Source organism: Polyodon spathula, chromosome 27 (genome assembly GCF_017654505.1).
Source record: "Polyodon spathula isolate WHYD16114869_AA chromosome 27, ASM1765450v1, whole genome shotgun sequence".
Lineage (NCBI taxonomy): Eukaryota > Metazoa > Chordata > Actinopteri > Acipenseriformes > Polyodontidae > Polyodon > Polyodon spathula.
Genome location: NC_054560.1, coordinates 8516304 through 8536048, shown reverse-complemented (window position 1 = coordinate 8536048; position 19745 = coordinate 8516304). Strand labels below are relative to the sequence as shown.

The 19745-nt window shown below is 42.2% G+C and overlaps 1 protein-coding gene across 3 annotated transcripts in view; it reads right to left on the bottom strand.

The window, feature by feature from the left end:
- LOC121301374 (histone-lysine N-methyltransferase, H3 lysine-79 specific-like) overlaps positions 1–14550 on the bottom strand; it is a 32808-nt gene extending 18258 nt beyond the window's left edge. Inside the window, exons 1-12 of one of the 3 annotated variants that reach the window (XM_041230711.1) lie at positions 13842–14550; positions 7617–7660; positions 7081–7155; positions 6162–6225; positions 5031–5259; positions 4465–4559; positions 4013–4075; positions 2447–2502; positions 1614–1693; positions 922–990; positions 554–660; positions 25–66 (exon numbers count right to left, since the gene is read on the bottom strand). In XM_041230711.1, coding sequence (XP_041086645.1) covers positions 25–66; positions 554–660; positions 922–990; positions 1614–1693; positions 2447–2502; positions 4013–4075; positions 4465–4559; positions 5031–5259; positions 6162–6225; positions 7081–7155; positions 7617–7660; positions 13842–13922 — 1005 coding nt within the window. In that variant the 5' untranslated portion in view covers positions 13923–14550. The remainder of the gene's footprint in view (positions 1–24; positions 67–553; positions 661–921; positions 991–1613; positions 1694–2446; positions 2503–4012; positions 4076–4464; positions 4560–5030; positions 5260–6161; positions 6226–7080; positions 7156–7616; positions 7661–13841) is intronic. The other 2 variants (XM_041230710.1, XM_041230712.1) reach the window with 2 other exon arrangements.
- Positions 14551–19745: the final 5195 nt, after the last annotated feature.

Genomic DNA, 19745 nt, shown 5'->3' with positions numbered 1-19745 from the left:
GGAAAAAAAAAAAAGAAAACTTACCCTGAGTTTTGGATTTCTGAGACTAGAAAAATAGTTTTCAAGCTGAAACAGACAACGATAGAAGGAGTTACATGAGAGTGACACGCTCAGTATGGAGAGAATACTACAGCACAGTCAGAGTGCTCTCTGCAGCACATCGGACCAACAGCTACCCCATTCATACAGTCACTTAGCTGAAGAGCTACAACAGGCAATATTTCCAAAACATCAAAAGTTTCTTAGATGTGGAAACTGGTTTTGGTTGGGACACCAACCTTAAACACTTCATTTATACCTCCTGAAGTAAAACGAACAACCTGTACCACAAGTGTACAAGCTGCAGATGAACTTTAGAGCATTTTACATTGCTGAGGAAATCACCCTGGACTGTGTCAACCACCCTTCTGTGGATATCCAGGGATTACCCTAAGTGGTTGATGCAATCCAGAGGGAATCATTGGTGCTGTAAAATGCTCTACAAAGCTGATCAGATATCTTTAGTTTCTTATCAGCATTAGCACTTGATAATTAGTGGTTTCAGTATACTTACTATGGTGCGGTCTATTGTATGCAAGTAGTAAGACACTGGTTTCCCTGTCCAGGATACAGAGCCCCTCAGTGGTGATAACTCCACAACCCTCATTATTGTGCCTATGTCTGGAAGGGACAGAAAGAGCACAGATATGATAAAAAAGCACAAAATAATCAAACAAATGATATATATCACACACTACACATTTCTTATTACTTTACTACTATACAAATTGGAAAAGGTAAAGTAACCAAGTCTTTTTTTTATCTATCTCTCTCTCTCTCTCCTTTCTTTCCCCCATACTGAACAAACCAATTTAAGTTTAAGAACCTGATTTTGGGCACGAAACTGGTTGCATGAAAATGAAGCAACAGACTTCCACCTACCGCTCAAGTTCCGACTGTTTATTCTAAAGTTTAGAGGTGCAAAAGGTTTAGAGGATACGATTTTGCCACCTGTAACAAAAAACAAAAACAAGGAGAGAAAGGAACGTTAGTTATACAGTTTTCAGTTTAAACTTCAGTGGTTACACCGAAGATACATTGTACTTGTCCACGTGAAACAGGGGCAACTCTGTTCTGACCCGAGGAACTGGCCATCGAGTTTAGGAAATATATCACTTTGCAACATCCTCACGCATGGCAGGTCTGTGGTCAATCCTAATTACAATCACAGCAGATTAGTTTGTTGAAATTCCAATCACAAAGCTCTTCTGTTCAATCCATTACAGTTGCGCTGCATTAATTACAATTATAATTGCACTAAAAAAAAAAGTTACATAAACTACCCACATAAACACGTTTACTGTTTATTCTAAATAACCCGGCAACAAATCACAGGTACAAATACAGAAACATACTATAGAACTTGAAATAAACAGGGTCAAAAGTAGTTGAGAATACAAGAATAATAACAAAATGGCAAATGCATGTGTCACTGAACTGCAATCAATTGTATGGTATAATTCCAATTAAACTTAATGATGCAGGTGTGCTAAATTTCAATTACAATTCATTACAAATTGAACTCAGGGCTGATGCATGCAGACAAACAGTAAAAGCTAGGACACCAAACACACCTTCTTTCATGTTTGCAAATCGTTCCTTCAGCTGGTGGTCCACCTCGGGACCAAAGGCAAAGTTATTCACAAAAATCACACTGCAAGACAACACTGTGGATTATTGGTACAGAAGGGGAATGATTCAAAGAAACACAGAGCAACACATTCAACCAGGAGAAGGAGAGAAAGGGCAAGGGAGAGTTTAACATTAAGTCTTCATTTCAAAATCGCTTCCTGGCATAACCCAAAGCAAAACAGAACCATGTTATGCCTGTATATAATGTGTGCCACATACTGTATCTTGTATGGTTCTACTTTTTACTTCATCAGCACGGATGCTGCCGGCCAGCAAGTAGTACTTGTAAAGGAGATGTTGCATCTTAACCACACCCCTGTACAAACAGATTTGAATACATAAATACAAAATATTAAAGCGATGCCGGCACACACACACACAATCCATTTAAACTTCTACATATCTGCTTCAATATAGATGAAAGCATCATCATATAATTAACAATAAAATTAAAGCTTATTTATGAAGTTTGTATAGAAATAAGCTTTTATTATAAATATTATCACTATCAATTCTGGCAGACTGCTTTATCCAAGGCAATTTACAGAGACTAGGGTGTGTGAGCTATGCATCAGCTGTAGAGTCACTACAACAACGTCTCACCTGAAAGATGGAGCACAAGGAGGTTAAGTGACCTGCTCAGGGTCATACAGGGAGTGAGCTGGGATTTGAGCCGGGGACCTCCAGGTTACAAAACTAACCGTGTGGTCTCATGCATGGTTGTTTATAAGGACTGTTCCTCCCCTCTCAAACATGTGAAAACCAGCATCCTTACCTTGTGTTGGCGATTCTCTCCTTCCACTCTTCAGAAAGGAAATCACCTCTTTCCAACTAAAAAATTAAATTATTAAGAAAAAAAATAAATAGATTTCAAAGCTTTTAATAGAAGGCCTAATATAAAAAAAAAAAAAAATCATCTTTTCCAGGAGATGGCACCGTCTGATGGGTTTCTATGCCAGTGGTGCAGATGGCAGCTACAGCCCCCGCTGATCTCACAGACAGAAACTGCAGAACCCCAGCTACACCCTGGGATACGCATCAGCATGGTCAGTCATCCAGGACAAACATTCTGCCAGAACGCTGAGAGAAACAATAGCAGCAGATCCCACCTAGAGCACTGCTAGGGGCTTTCTCACATACAGTAGTCATTCCAGCCTTTCATTCATTATGTCTACCCTGTCAACTGCGGAAGACTTTGTCAGCATTAAAAAATAAAAAAATAAATAAATAAAAAAACGAACCAGTAGGTGGGATAGTTTTCTGCATTCAAGTAAAGGTTTGATGTTCTAGATCAGTGGTTTTCAACCCCCAGTCCTCAGGGTCCCCTGTGCCTGTGGATTCTAATTTCAGCTGAACTCGCAAATTGCTTAACTAAACCATTAATTGAACTAATAAATACTTAATTAACCTTTGGCATTTTATTCAGCTCTTAAAGTTGGGGATTTCAACTTAACTTGCAAGTTATTTATAACTTTATATCTGCAGCTTTTTAGGAGCTGAGAAAAAAGGACTAATTAAGCTAATTATGAGCTTAGTTAATAATTGAAAGCTCAGTTGGAATGAAAACCAGAAGAAACAGGGGTCCCTGAGAACCAGGGTTAAAAACCACTGCTTTAGGTAAGACCTTCCTATTGATTTTGGGGGTAAAGCTGTATGTAGCTGAGCAGAGATAAAACAACTCATTGTCAATATTAGACAACAGCTTTAGTTTAACAGCTGTATGCTGTATGTTAACCTAAAACAGTTCATGATACCAACCCATTACAGGACCTATCAAAGCAACCACCTAGTTCTCCGCTGTACTGGGTCTCCCCATTAATAATCCAAGGGGAACTGAATATTAGGTAAGGGCAATGTTTTGGAGAACAATGCTTGATAAGCTGTTATTATTATGCAGGGAAGGAAATGAGACTTCCATTGCATAGCAGTTTCGTTTTACTGGGAGTTTTGTAAGACACATCTAAACTTGTTACCTGTTAAAATCAAATATTGTTTTTCAATCGATTTCATTCATCATTATATACAGTACATTGAGAAATACTGGATCATCAATAAATAATTACATTGAACGCACCTAGTTAATAACAATATTTAAGTTTATTAACGAAACTGCACCGAACGCCCTGCTATTTACAGTGTTTCTGTCAAAGACAAGCAGTGGGAGCGGCGTTCTTCTTTTCCCGCTTAAGTTATAACTAGCACCTGATTTGCTGGGCCCATCCGGTCTACCAGCGAATCAGTTTTGAAAATGCTTTAAGTACTTGGATACAGCACAAAAGACTTCACGTCTAAATGTCAGTCTAACTTCCTTCTTTTAATAGTGCTATTGTTATAAACTCACCGAATATTTGCCGTGCTTCTTTCCGTACCATTTCATCCACTTCATAAACTGCCAGTCCATTGCCTGCAAATGCATACACAGTGAAAAACCATCCTATATAAACACACACCAAAAGCTTGGGCAAACAAATCTAAATAATTTACCATCATGCTAGTCTTTTTTTTTTTTGCCCCGCATTATTGACACTGGTTGGGTTTGACTAGTTTAAAACTTTTTTTTTGTATGTGTTTTTTTTTGGGCTGATGCCAGTGATGGAAATAAGACTCCCACTGGATTGCAGTTTGATCCAGTCCTGGTTTTACTATGACATTAAGACACACCTGAGCTTGTTACACATACTGTGGCTAACAAGCTCGTAGTGAAACCCGGAATGGGTTGAACTGCTATGCAATAGGAGTCTTATTTCCAGCCCTGTTCTGATGCCATGCAAGCTATAACAGATCAGTGCGCACCTCTGCGTATTTGGATGGGATGTCTGCCTTCTCAACTCCGTAGTAGTGTTTGCAGTTCGTCGCTGCAGCCACCTGTAGCACCACCTGGCCCACACCTGCAGTCAAACAGCAGGCAGACAGAGAGAGAGTCAACTGCATGCACAAAGAAAACTAAAATCTAACACTGAACTAGGCACCTGTTAAACATATTACAGACTTCTGCAGAACCAAGTGACAACGGACTAAAATAAAAGTTCGTTACAACCAGAAATAATTATAGAATTATAGGGTGGCGAGAGGCTGTGTAAGGGTTAAATCTGCAATTGTAGCGTGTTAACAGCCTTCTTAAAGTAAAATAAGAAACCAAATCAAGTAAACAAAGGTTTTGGCTCCCGCCTTCTTCAGAGTGCCTTCTCCTTGCTAGCTGTTTGTCTGCTTGACTTAGCTTCTTCTAGTTCATACTGATTAGGAATTCTGGATGACGCTGTTGATTTTGACAAGCCCATCCTATAGCCCTGCGATTATCCACCAGGAAGCCCAAGCCGATGCCCCTGCAGTTCAGGCTCAGGTGGGCCGCGGGTACTGACCGCTGCCCAGGTCCACGAAGGTGTCGTCCTCCATCATTTCGATCTCGTTGATGATCTGCGCCACCAGGTTGAAGGAGGTCTCTCCGTACACCTCTGGGGAGAAGGGCTCGTAGTTGTTGAGCTTCTCTGGGTCGGTGACCGAGTGGTTGTAGACCTGCTGCAAGATGTGGCGGAGCAGCCCGTTCGAGGGAGGAGTGTTCAGCTTCATGGGCTGCGTCGTGCCTTTCCACTGCGGGGGGAGGAGAGACAAGGGTGTGGTGTGGTTTCATTCATTCATTTGTAATTTTTTTTTTTTTAAACTCCACTGGGCTGTTTGAACCTATTCACAAAGCTTAGTAAGGTTTTGCAGGGATGGAAATCAGACTGCGTGCATAGCAGCTTCACCCATGTCAAATTTTAATACGAGCTTGATTAGCCTCTGTGTGCCTCAGGTGTGTTTTACTACATTCAATGAAACCAGGAATGGATCAAACTGCTATGCAATGGGAGTCCGTTTTCCATACCTGTTTTTTTACAGACAGTTTTGTTTTTGCACAATTTGATCCAACTATGAAACTCTCAATCGTGCCAAATGTAATTTCTTGTTGAAACATTTGTCATTGAATTTATTTAGTTTAGAATTTCTTAAATGTCCAATTTCATTCATTAAATCAAGTTTACAGTTTATGAAACCTTTTCCAATTACTGTTTTTAAAAGCAATGTTTAACCTAAGAAAATGGTTATAAACAATATAATGGCCAATTGACCTGAATATGAATTAACGATATAACAAACAGAAGTCTTTCGTATGCATATATCAGGAAGGTTAAAATGATAATATCATCCCTTGATTTGGCTTTAGTTTATAAACAATTCTATCAAAGTGTTATGTCAACAGCAAGCAGTACAGTCAGCTGATGAATAATTGACTCTGGTGAGTAACAATGAACAGAACTACCACATCTCTGCATTCTGGCAGGGAATACCTCCAAGACACTACAGCCAAGTGTAATCACGAGAAAAGTAAATCCCTTGTGTGTGTCTGTCTCATATATTATGACACACACTGTACACAAACAGCACGGTGTTGGCCGCTGTGTATAGCCAGTGCTGGCCCTTGCAGGGCGGCGTCTATCTTGAGGAATACTTACCAGCTGGTGAATACTGTCAATAGCTCTGTTGTACTTGTCACATAGCCTCTGCATGCTCTCGAAGCTGCAATACATACAAGCACAGATACGACATGAGCTGAATCCAGGGCTCCACCCTCAACGCTCTGCTAAAGCTGGATTAGCACAGAGATCAGCGACTTTACATTACTGCAGTTTCTCTTGAGCGCTGTACTGTTCTCATACCAACATCCCTCATTGCTCCGCACACTGCACCCACATCCCACCAGCAAGCCGCACCTTCTACAATCACAGGCAAACCCCCTGCAGACCACAGCTTGCTGTTTCTATTGCTGGGACTATATGGGGTTTGACTATTCTTTTAGTTTTGGAGTGCAATAAACCCAGGGGTACTTCCAAACTACCAGTTAAAGACAACAGACACTTACTCTCCTGCACAGTAGAATGTATGGGATTTGTTTCAGACGCTGGCGTGCACTGGTTTCCTTTGCATCATACCTTTATAAAACGTGGTTACAAGAGCGAATGCAAACATGCTAATTTCTGACTACACTTTAAGCTGCACTTGTTCAAATATTTGTCCCAGCACTACCTGGGTAAAAATGGCAAAGGTACGGGTCTAAATACCAGAAGAGACCATTTGAACGCAAGCTCAGCTACTGACTTTGAATGATGTGCGGGTCAACGGACCTCCTTGGCGACGCTACTTAATAACAGCCGGGTAAGAATTGGCAAAGCAAGGGCTGCAGAAACAAGTGGAGTCGCAGCTGCTACCCTGGAGAGCTTCCCCAGACAAAGCACAGCAATATTTCAAGCTACTGTCTTTCATTCTCTTTCGTTCATTCTTTCAGTGGCAGAAGGAATTTCTCACTCTGCTGACAAATACTCTTGAAAGGCTTGCTCCCCGTCCCCCATCCCCCTCTGCTGTTAAATTCCTCACCATTTTGTGTCGTAGTCAATCAGCACATAGTTCTCCATGGCCAGCTTCAGGTCAGGTATCTCCTCACACACCCACCTGTAGCAGGACAACGTGGGGTTAATATACAGTGACCGTTCACCTAATCTCAGGGAGATGGAACAAGCAGACAGTTGATATAACATTTGCTGAAAGAGTGAGGTCACTATGAAGAGAGACTGGTTTAGACAGCATGGAGATCATGCTGAAGCTGCCTGTTGGAGTGCTGCCCTGGTCACCTCAATCCCAAATCCTTGGGAGAGGATCTTGAATTATTTCTTGTATCTCTGAAACTGCGGCCTGCTTTAACCAACAAGATTGATTAACTGTCTCAGAGAGCATTCCTACAACATACATGAACGATTGAATTACCCTGACCTAATGGGCGTTGCCTGGTAAGGGTCACGTTTAACCAGGGATGGAAATTAAGACCACTATTGCGCAGCAGTTGTAGTGCCTGCTGTTACAACAGACAAGGGGATTTTAAGCCGATCTAAAAGGTTTACTTTGGCAGTTCTTACCTGATTGTTTCAATGATTTCATGAGCAGCATCATGGTGTTTATCCTGAATGAAGAAGAAAAAATTGCAATGTTAAAACAGAGACTATGTATGTAGGTACTGTATGTAATTTATATCTATTATATCTCTCTCATATGGGTCCCTGTAATATACAAGCCATGAGAGGGCTTACTGGGCACTGTGGTTGTGAATGGGTGTAGATTAGCTTGTCTATTACACAACCCTATGCTGTATTTTTGAATATATAGTTAACTTAAATAAGAATAATTTAACTAATTACAATGCGATATCTGTGCTTGAATAGCAGCTAAAATATCTTAATATTTGCTTCACAGTCAAGGAAAAGTAGGTCCGATTATTTGAGCACTACAAACATCGTCACAGGTACAGCACTCTGTGAAACAGAGGGCATGCAAACAACGCTGGACTCGAGAGAAGGCTGGCTTTGAACCGGCCGTGGAAAGGTAAACACACAATTCAAAATACTGACTGAGCAGCCGATCAATCAATAGCATTCAATGACAGTCTGGAGCCAGAGGAACGATCTGTAAATATTTCAGGTCACTGCTTTCAGGAGACCTTGATACATTAGCAGGTGCAGCTCCCAGACTTGGCACACAACAGGACAATTGTCTGAATCCTCTACACTTTCAAGCTGTGTAATGTAATAACACGAATGACCTAAAATGTGGAGTTTTAAAATAAACAAAAATGAGATAATGCACAATACAGAACAAAGGAAAATAAACGTATGGACTCAACACTGATGTCTGGGTAGAAATAGGCAAGAAGGGTAGATTGTTAGCTCATTAACGATGTAGTAAATTACATCACAAGCACGTTAATAGATTTAAATAGAAATTAGTGTAGTTGCTGTACCAGGTCATCAAAAGCATATACAGGCAAGCGCCTCCACTGTTTGCTTTCAAACACACTTTCCCTGGACAAAGGTTTGTTACCATGCTGAAAAGTTTAGTTCTTGAGATCAAACTTACATATACACACACCTATACAGGGAATGACATAGTGTGGGTCATGTGACCGGCAGCAAAGGAACCAGGCTGCAAAGTTGTATCTACAGTGTGTTGGAAACATTTCATACTGTAATAAAATACAGGGCAACAACAACAACAACAACAAGCCAATGTGAACAACAATAACTTAAAACTGATCGAATAGACATGTAGCAGCAATGATGCTAAAACCAACACTGGTTATTAACCAATAACATGATTTACATTCTAACAAGAAAAAATAACAAAATAAGCAAATGAAGAAATGATGGTTAATAAATATATAAATAAAGGATGGTTTATGAAACCGCTGGTATTGAAGGCAGTGAAGAGCCCAACAGAGATACTCAGAGAAGTGCAAACACTATAAAATAAAGGAACACACTGCATGCTGTAACTAGAGTGTGTGTGTTTGCATGTATATAATCTCTTCTGTGCTTGCTGTGTGTATGAGAGGCAGTGGCTGAGGCCAACTTAAACATTAGTTGGTATAATCCACAACACACCCACACACCCTCCTACAACCACACCCACACCGCAGAATAAACAGGCACAGACAGACGCTCACAAAACAAACACTGAGAATACAAAAGTACACGACAGCCCATCAGGTCAGTCACCCCTGTGCCATCAGCAGGATCCTGTCTATTTGTATTCAGGGTGCCACAATCGTGTTTAGTTTTACAGTAATACTTCTGGGTCTGTACCAGATCAGGGATTGGTATAACGACAGAGGATTGGATTACTAATATACTTAATAAAGCTCACAGTGAAATCTCCAACAGATCAAACTGCTAAGCAACGAGAAGTCTTGTTTCCATTCTTCTACGGTTAACCTCCAGCGCATTCCACATAAATCAGAAACCAGACAGCCCAGAGCTGACAGATTGCTTACATTCCCCAAAAGGTAGCTTCAACATCTGCCCGCATTAAACACCTAATGTGTTCTGCTCTTCACACAATGCTTTTTCCTTTTGTACACTGACACTAAAAAGAGCACGATGCACATTGTGCTAGCCCTTTACTACCATTATAAAGTTTACTAGGATTATCATGGTCAATGCATTGGGTAAATTCATTAACAAGGCTGCAGTAGAAAAGGATCTTTATTTCAGTATGCTTCCCCCACACACACATACACAGTGCCCTACAAATAGCAGTGACTGTTTCCTTCCTGCTCTAAAACCTTGAGTCTTATGTGCATCTCAGATGGAGGACAGGCAGCCTCAACTGCTATAAATAAACAGGCACGATTAGGCAGCACTTTTTTCTCTAACGGGTCACAGCCGGGAGAATGACTCAGAAGAAAAACGTTGTCAGTGACTCAACTCGCTCGCCCTCATCACACACACCCACCCACACGTATTATTACTCAAATGTTTTTGCCAAGCTGCTAGGACAGATGAAATAATAAGTGTAAAATGGTGACAACATCCTTACCCACACCAGTTAAACCTGTAATCATAGACCTTCAATCAAGTTCCACCCAAAGCATCACATCCGCTGGCTGTCCTAGTGGATTTCAATATCCTGGCTTATTGTTGTCAGGGATGGTATTACCATTGAACAGGAGGCTGATCCAATCCACTTGAATATGGGAGCACCAGGTTAATTAAGACCATCAACAAAAGACAGTTTGACCTGCTCTGCAAATGGACTGCAGTTCTTTTATTTGTAAATCAGAGGCTTGTCCAAAGCAGTAAAATGTCACTAAACCTACCCCTTTCACCACGCTGTCATGAGAAGTCATGCAGAGAGCAGCTGCAGCAACCAGGCTTCGATATAAATTCTGTTAGTGTGTGCAGTCATACACTTACAACCAAACAGACTAGACATGAAGGCACTTCTCTCCATTTGTTTTCTACTGCGGTACAACCTACATTTCTCTAAACTGGTCTCAACTGGTTGAGATTAGTGAGAGTCCACGTCAGGGATTAATTGAGTTGGCTTCTGTTGTGACAGTTTGATTATCTTGCAGTCATTTGCTGGTGTGTGCGAGAACCATTTTACACTATCTCCTCAAACCAATTTCAGCCTCCCACCCTCCCAGCTGCTTCCAATCAAACCTGGAGGAAGGAACTCATACCTCCAACTCTCTTTTTAAATAACTTCCCTTTGTTAACAGATGCTCGCAAAAGTACAGTTCAGTGGATTTCTCTGGCTGGGAAGCACAGTGTCAATCCCAAATAAGGGACAGCTTTAGCCTGCCCTGTATAACAATATGGATGACCTCGCCAGTGTAACAAACATTACGTCTTCATGGAGTTGGCCCTGTTGCAGAATGACTAGTGGAAAATATTATTCCTAGTCAGAAACTGGTCCTCCCAATGACCTCCTACTAAGGAAGAAATGGAGAAAGCGGTGTGTGAGCGTGTGACTTGACGTCAGTCCCGTGGGAGCTCAGTGCTTAGCAGCACTCGCACTCTCTCTCACACACGGCAAGCTGCCTGAAGGCCAGCAAGGGAAACACACAAAGCCCAAATTCACACAATCATAAGGGAAGACTCACTGACCGACTGACAGCAGGTCCCAAAGCTGCCGAGGCCCTACACTCAAGTTCGGTTTTCATCTGTGCTGCAATCTGCACTTCCTCAGAAAAGGAGGCACTGCTGATATTCCTGGTCTGTTCGCCTTGAGTTTCTGCTTCTGTCTGTCTGTCTCTCTCTCTCTCTCTCAAAAATGCACCAAAAAAAGGCACAAGACTGAAACCCAACTTTTTTTGGCTAGACTTTAAATCAGGAGTCAGCGCTACAAAGCAGGTCATAAATGAATAAATTACACTTGATGTGGTCTAGATCCCTGAAGAAGCTGTGGAGTTTCCATACCAAAATACAGCAACATTAAATGTCAAAGGGGGAAAGCAAAACCAGTTCAAAGCAAAACCACATCTCTCACTTTCTAACCTTGTCTTTTCCCTCCTAAACGACGTCATTGTCGTGCTACTGCACACACATTTGCATGCACCAACAACAGTGTAGTTCTCTGAAAGACTGCTGAGCAGAATTTAGCAGAAACACCCACCCACCACCGCCACTCAAAAAAACCACCACCAACTTTTCTGTTCGCGCGCTGTCTATATTTACTCACACCCCCAAACCTTAAAACAACCCAGCAGCATGCAATCCGATAAGAGCGCCTGCCATTGGAGGCCTCCTGTTCTGAGCCCATGGGAAGCCCACATCCGTACAGCCCACACTCAGCACGCTGACTTCAGTGTGGGATAGACCACTTATTCTTGCAGCCCCTGAAACTGACACGCAGGCTTGTAGTAAAACCTGGAATGGGTGAAACTGCTATGCAATAGGATGACTGGGCCGTGAAAAGTGAAGCATTTCAAATTTTTGCCTTAGCCTCCTGAATTTGCTTCAGTACCTTTTCCATTCATAGCTTCCTAGTTATCTTAACTATGAAAAACCAACCATGGCACAATACTGGGGAGAAGTCACATCTACATGGGAACCTATTGCCAGCAACTACACTTCTTTAGCTGAGAGTGTAGATCTTGTACTAAAAATAAATGACAAAGCATTTGAAATGAAACAGGTGGTATAAAATCAGACGAAGTACATCTATCAATTTTGTCTAGTATTTGTATTTAGCTTAAATGACTGATATGTTTAAGTGTGTGTTGGCTGCCTCTAATCAAGTTGAGAGGACTTTCTCTTTCAGTTTGTATTGCTCCCACACCTGACACAAAAGTGCACAACGAATACACTCAGCTTGATCACAGGCAGCCAACAAACAGCCCTCTCCTGCGTGTGTGCCTGTCACAGAAATGATTGAGCCATCATTCATCTGTCCCACGGTTTCAGGAAAGCAGGAGGCCAGCACAGCATCTGTGTCAAGTGGGGGGGTGACTGGGAAGGGTGGGGGGGGGGGGGGGGGGGGGGAGGAAAACCCGGACCTATTTCCAAGTGCTCCAAAAATATATTTCAACACGCATCCGAAACGGCAACCGCTAGTTTCTGCTGAAGTTATTTAGAAAGGGCTACACGCTGTACTACACTTAATTAGCAGCTAACCTTACATGACCCCCCGAATTCACTGCTTTCATGCAACCAATCGGTAATTGGATTACTCTACAAGTCTTAATTTAGTAACTTGCTCACAGCTGCAGTGGCCATCTGGAGCGAACTCTGTGGGTTTTTTTTTTTTGTGCACTACAGACTGTATTGCATGCGTTTTATTTGGCGGACGGCAGCCTAACTAAAGTATGCAGAGTTTACAAAAAGAAGGTGCCTGTCTGCTGACGACACAGTCGGTCATTCGCGGTATTGCTCTGATGTTTCTGCTCTTGCGTACAGAGCGCACAGGCAGTACTTCACCGCTTAAGCAACCTAAATACTACAACAAAATCGCGGGCTGATTTTACTAGGCGGTAGTAAAGTAAAGGCTTAGCTTTGATTATATCTAGTTTCACATGTATTGCGGTGTGAGCCCCGTATCAATGTACAGAGTCCACGGACTGTACATACAGACCCTCTATCAGGCTACAGGCAATGCCTTCGGAATTTTACAGTATGTAAAATACATTACAAAAAAACTATAACCCATTCGATTCATTTGTTGTGTATACATATTTCGCCAAGGAGGTCTGTGTTGAACTGTTGCTACGTGTTTTGACAGCCTCGGAACGAACTCGCTAACTTAGCAGCAGTCACAATGAAAAAATGAGTATATACCTGACGAAAACCTAAAACACCTCGCTTTGCTTACACATTTATTTTTTTAAACAAGCGTGTTCTGATCAAAAGAGTCGACTGTTTGTTGTTAAACTATATATCTAGTAGTGCTTGTATGGAAACTAAACTGCACGCCAACATAAATACACGAGTTAAGTATGCATTAAAACGAAGAAAAAAACCTCAGTACAAAGAGATAACGAGGTTTTAATTTATAAAATATCTTCTGGCGAGTTTTAACCGTAAAAAAACAGCAAAGGAGCAATATTTTTTTTTTTTTACTGGATATTAGAAGCGAGTCAAATTATATTTCTATACAGCTACTAATACATGAATATGCTATTTATTCATTAATCACATCTATTTCCCTTGTGAATTATTTCTATGTTGTTCTTTTGTTTAGGATTTTATTTCATTGTGGATCTTCGATCAATCTCAAATTAAAAACACAAACAACATTAAAACAATAAAATACAGCCTGTCACGTTTCCCGGGGGTGATTGTAAATCAGATATTTCAAATTAAACTTACATATACAGGTAAAGGCCAGGGGTATGTAGCCGGTTCGGCTCCTGCCGGTGATTTTAATCGCAATTCCAGCTTCTCTCCCATCTCAGCACCGCGCTCCGATCCCAGAAAACGACGTTAGAAACCAAACATTACTGACATTAATAATAACAACATTCACATGAACTCAAACGCGGTTCACTCCCAGCTGCTACCCTCCAGCGCCGCCGCCATCTTAAACCGGCGTGAAAAAAACGAGTAGAGCGCGGCTGCTACCAAAGCCCAGTCACGGGGGTGGTGGCTGAGGGCAGTGGGGTGTTTGTTGGTCTGTCTGCCCAACCGCGCGTTTTTTCAAGCTTCAGATTGGCGGTAGATTTATGTTGCCGTTACTATAGCCGCCAGCTTTCGTAAAATATGATGCAACCGTCAACGGTTATTTATTTGGAAAGTCCAAACCTGTGATGTTCCTGCCAATAACCGTCAATGGGCGGGACCGTACCATTTCCCGGGAACGGGGGCGCCATGACTCCGTGCCTACCCTGCGGACAAAGCCAATACAAGTTGTGCTGCTCTGTTTCCACGCACGGAGGCGAACGTGTAGGCTGGCAGATTCGTGTTCGAGTTTTTCTTTGGAAATTCAAATTGGAATTGGAAATTCAAAATGTCACACGATTGGTGTGCATCGTGTGAGCTGACTGCTAGTTGTGACATCACGCACCCGACCGGCGGTGGAGTCAGTTCAGTCCAGTCCTGCACACACCGGGGGTTTAGCGGAGCGAATGACACATTTACACGCAAACCGTGCAATGCATAATCTCACATCGATCTTGTGTGACGTGCAGCGCAGCATGAATCATGAAATTCGTGTTGCGAGTGTCTAATAATACACCCAGAATATTATCTTACCATAGCGATCGTGTGACTAGAAGAATGTTTACATCTCCTCGTGACTTAGACGACTAAATGTTAATACGGCTTGCCTTGCACTAAGGTATTTATTTTTGAGTCACGAGGAGATGTAAACATTCGTCTAACCCGTTATCCAAACCAAATGCAAAGATCCACGCTAATCCAATAATATATTACTATAAAAAAGTCTACAATCATGAGTAATTCTTCACTAAAATATCCTTGTCATCTAGCAACATTCGACTATAGTTTAACCTTCTGCACACTGCGTGCTGTATCAGAAAGCAAGCTTTGTTGACAGCCCTGGTTGTTAATTGTTAGCTCCTCATTGGTAAATCCCCACAGTATTTGCACAGTCCTCGGTGTGGTTGCTGTTAGCCCCACAGTGATCAGCATGGTCTTTTCCATATGGAATCTTCATGCACTGGTTAGCAGTACTGGCGTGCAGAGGCGTGTGAAGAAACTAGTGCTCTCAATTGTAGTTTGTTTTTGTTGGGTTCTTTGACAGGTGCAGTTTGAGTCTCTGAGTACGTGCCAGGGCGTGACAGAGTCCAGGGGTGGACGGGTGCCTAGTGGAACCACTATGGAAGGTGTGGGTTGGTGTCTGGGAGACTATGAGCAGGCTTCATGTGGGCTGACTGCATGTCAAAGGCTGCTTGGGTATTATTATCATGATAATTACGAAGAGTCTAAGATTTCTTTTTCATACACACTAACAGTTCTGTATAAGGCCATCTCAGGTTTTTTGGTGACACGACGAACTACATGAGTGGAGCTCATTGTTGGAATCGCAGCATTATTGCACAGCTGGATTACTCAGTCAGAATTCTAAGAAAAAGCGATGACAATCTAAGCCAAGAAAACAAACGTTTCAGTGATCTGGGTTTAGGGATTATAACTAACAAGAGCCTGCTGCTCCCAAAATAACAACAGCGGTCTTGTTTTGAGTGTGGTGGTCCCAGGCGGTGAACAAGTTTGCTGAATGAAACCAGGCGAAGCTCAGGCCACCGATACGCAAACAATTTAAAATGAAAAATATATACAATCCATATGTTTACAATTTAGATCGTAACGAGCCGTTTAAGCAAAATGTCAACAGCATGCCATACTGTACAAAAATAAACACTGCAGTAAATTCAGCAAAAACCAAAGAGAGCAACAGCAACAACAGCGACTCTGTTCAGACCAAACGCATTGCTAAACGGTAACCCCTGGAGAGGGACGCAGGGAATTGTGCAGCTGTTCAAACGGGTTCTTCTTAAAACACATTTGAGAGCGACTCAAGAGGAGGAAACTGACAATTCGGATGAGCGGATCCAACCTGTGAGTATATTTTAAATCCTGTTTCTTGCAGCTCATTGCAAAACTAACTCACTTCCTCTCCAATGCTGGTTGTACAAGTTGATCTAAGCAGAACTATCAACAGGTAATCAACGCAGAACACACATGCTAGGGTACGGAAGAGACAAGGGATTGAATATTAGGAACAGAATCTCTTTATAAAGGGGAGGGACTGAAGTACTAAGGGTTAACATGACACGTGCTAATACAGGCTACTGTGCGCTCTGGAGAAAAGTGCTTCAGCCTCTTAAATAAACTCCATTTGTTCATGTCGTGTATGAGGAGTGGCTGGGGAGGAACATTAGCTCTAACATGTGAACAAGATATCACCCCCACCCCTCCTGCAAAACAGAGTTTTACCCATTGGGGTTACCCATTCCTTTCCCGCTTCACTGTGCTTATAACACATTATTGCTTTGGTTACGGTAACGTAAGGTACCGTGCAAATAACACCAAACGCAGGCAGCATAGGGAACACCAGGGATCTGTATCTATGAAGGCTTTTCGACACGCACCGAGGCTGGGGGCTCTTCGTGAGGAACGCCCTGATAAACACTGCTATTAATAAGATTGCACATGGCGTGGCTGCCAATCAGCACCAGACAGGCAGTGTCCTCACTTTCCGCAGGAGCCTCCCCGCCCCCTGGTGGCTCTTCTCAGTACTACACTCCTGCAGTCCTGTGGAAGGACTTGAAAGAATGAACCCAGTTACTCGGTGTAATAATGAATATATCCTTTTCAGTTTGTCTGGGTGAGCCAGGCTGGCTGGCAGCGTGCCCCGGGCTGTGGTGAGGGGCAGGAGGGTTATCATGAACTGGCAGAAATTCCTCACCAGGTCACATGAGGCTGCGAGTCTGGCAATGGCCAGAGGTGCTGTGCTTCCTGTGTGGGTGGGGCAGGGTTGGTTTGAAACACACACACACACACATCCCTTGAAGCACAATATAATACAGTACAATACAATGCAATACAATACAATACAATGGATTTTGAAGAAATGTATTGTCTCGTCTTGGCATCACCAAGCTGCAGACAGTAGCGTCTCACCGTACGGTTGTATCCAATTTCACGCTGAAATGTAATTCTGCCTCCTGTGTCCTTCTCTGTTTTCAGATACGCTTCTTATCACAGGGATAGAGGGGGGAGCGGTGGAATAGGTTTATTTATTCATGTAATTTGTTATTTATTTGGCTGGTGCCTTTATCCAAGGCGACTTGTAGGTGTTGCAAGACAGTACAGGGTTACAATGCAAAAATCAATATTTAAATACAGTTAGCGTTACAACAGTGACATAATAGCAGTGCAACAGTGCAAGGATAGCGCATCGGCTGAGGATCCAGTAACGTGGAGCTCGGGTCAGGCGGGGTAGATGAAGCTAGATCTACAAGAGGCTCGAGGAGGCGGCAGAAGGCAGTGAGAGACGGGACGGTCCTGAAGTTCTCCCGTAGCTGGTTCCGGGGGTGAGGGAAGAGGTGGAGCGGTCAAGGGAGGAAGGAGAGTGGGGGGCGGGTATGCAGATGAGCAGGAGGAGGAGAGAGAGCGGGGGGGTGTAGGGAGACAATGCATACTTTTAAGGTTGTAACTTCACCTCAGAGCTGTGTCTCAGTGTTCTCTTAAAACAGATAAAGTCACCGTGCAACTTTCAAACTTAACGCAACGTTAGGCTAACTAGTTATTCCTACCTTGCTATCTGAAGAAGGCGGAAACCCAAACGTTTGAGATGATCGTTAAAATACTAGTTTAGCAACGACTTTTCTTCTTCGTGAAGTGATTGATGAGCATCATGTTGGATCCCGATTCCCTGGGAAAGACAGTAGTGCGCTGTGTTTGAATTCTGTCTTTCTCTCTCCCGACCAGGCTCTCTTCACTGGAGACACGTGTGAAATTCCTTTGTGAGCTGATTTGAAGCCCCCGTGACTTCCACACAGATACTGTCTGGGAGCGCGTGTGTGCGACTGGAAAGCTGCAGGCTCTGCTTGTGTGTGTGTGTGTGTGTGTGTGTGTGTGTGTGTGTGTGTGTGTGAGTCGATACGATATGCAACAAGATATTCAGTAAAATACAAACTTTTGTGTTAAACTGAGTGACAGAATTTTGAAGTGCAGCAGTTTTCAACAGTTCATTTTAGAGCTTTTCCTTGCTGACTTATTGAAATGTCACTGCAGATCTGATAAGTCGATTCACAAAATGTTTATTAGATTAATGCTACACCACGACCAGGACTCATTTCGGTTTAGATGGTGGGCCCTCGTGTCTGTTCCTCATTGCTCACACTATGCAAAGCACGGCATCTGCTGTAGCTGTGTCTAGCCTCTATGTTATAGTCCCAGGCTCCACATTTGCCCTCTGTTGGTCTTGTTGACACTGATCATGCAGTGTGTATTGTGCTGTGTCTGTATCATTGTGGGGTTGGGACTCACGTCCACACAGCTCTCCACCTTCTCTCTGTTCGGTGTTACAATTACAGCATGCAGTTCCAACAGTAGCCACAAGAGGGACGCTCAACAATGCAGACCGAGTTCAATTAAAAACCAGCTAATAGAATGTGTAAACTGTGTGTGATATTTGTTTGTATGACGATAAACAATAATAAATAAATAAATAAATAAATAAAAAACTGGTGTGTAAATCTTATTGTAGGTGGGTGATCACTTAGTTTCTCAGTCTGACGACAGTCATGTTCTGCACAAACTACACTGTGAACGCACCTCGTCTGAAGCGCACCCTTCATAACAAGCAATGTCTGTGAAGAAACTAAGCTATTTTCCCGTCAGAAAACAAAACACAATTTGACACACGAAAGGTTTCACACTACCCCTTTTTTATTATTTATTCATTCATTCATTCATTCATTCATTCTTACAATTGCACACACAACCGGCTCTTCACTCTACTGTCTCGAACAGACTGGCTGTACACTTTTTAAACCCTGCTCCTGTCACTAATTTGCAGTAAATCCCAGGTGCGGGTGATAAATAAACAATAGATTAAATTAAACCAAAACGTGCATACACTCATGTTTTTAGCTGATTATATATATTTAGCAAATATATATATTTGTTTGCAGTGAAACTGTAGTGGATCATTCTCTTTGCAATACAAATGCATTCATTAAACATTCAATTAGTTTCCCTGGCATGCACCTTGAGTGTCAGAAGAATCATTTTGGCAGCCATTTCTCATCCTATTTGAAGTCAAATAAAAAAAGTTTATCACGGTAAATCTCCGTCCATATGACAGTTTGCTATGCGTTTACTATAGTGCGCTTTCATAAGGGCACCTGTCCGCATTCTGTGTAGATATTAATGTAATAGAAAACTCCTGTCACGTTTTCTGTAGACATTCTAGACGCAGACTGTGAATGAATCAGCTCTCACTGGCAGCTCCGCCTACCCGTCAGCCTGTCTGTACAGGCGTCATGGGTGATCAGACACATTGTATCTCTACGACTTTTCTTTTCAGTTTATTTTCCCCCCCCATTATTATTCTAATTAATATGCAATATAAACGCCATCCAAGCTTAAACAAACACAATCTATATGAATTTACAGACCTGTCATGTTTTCTAGAAATGCACTGCAAATAAATAAATACACAAAATAAAAACACACACATATATACACTGAACAAAAGTATAAACACAACATGCAACAATTTCAAATATTTTACTGAGTTACAAT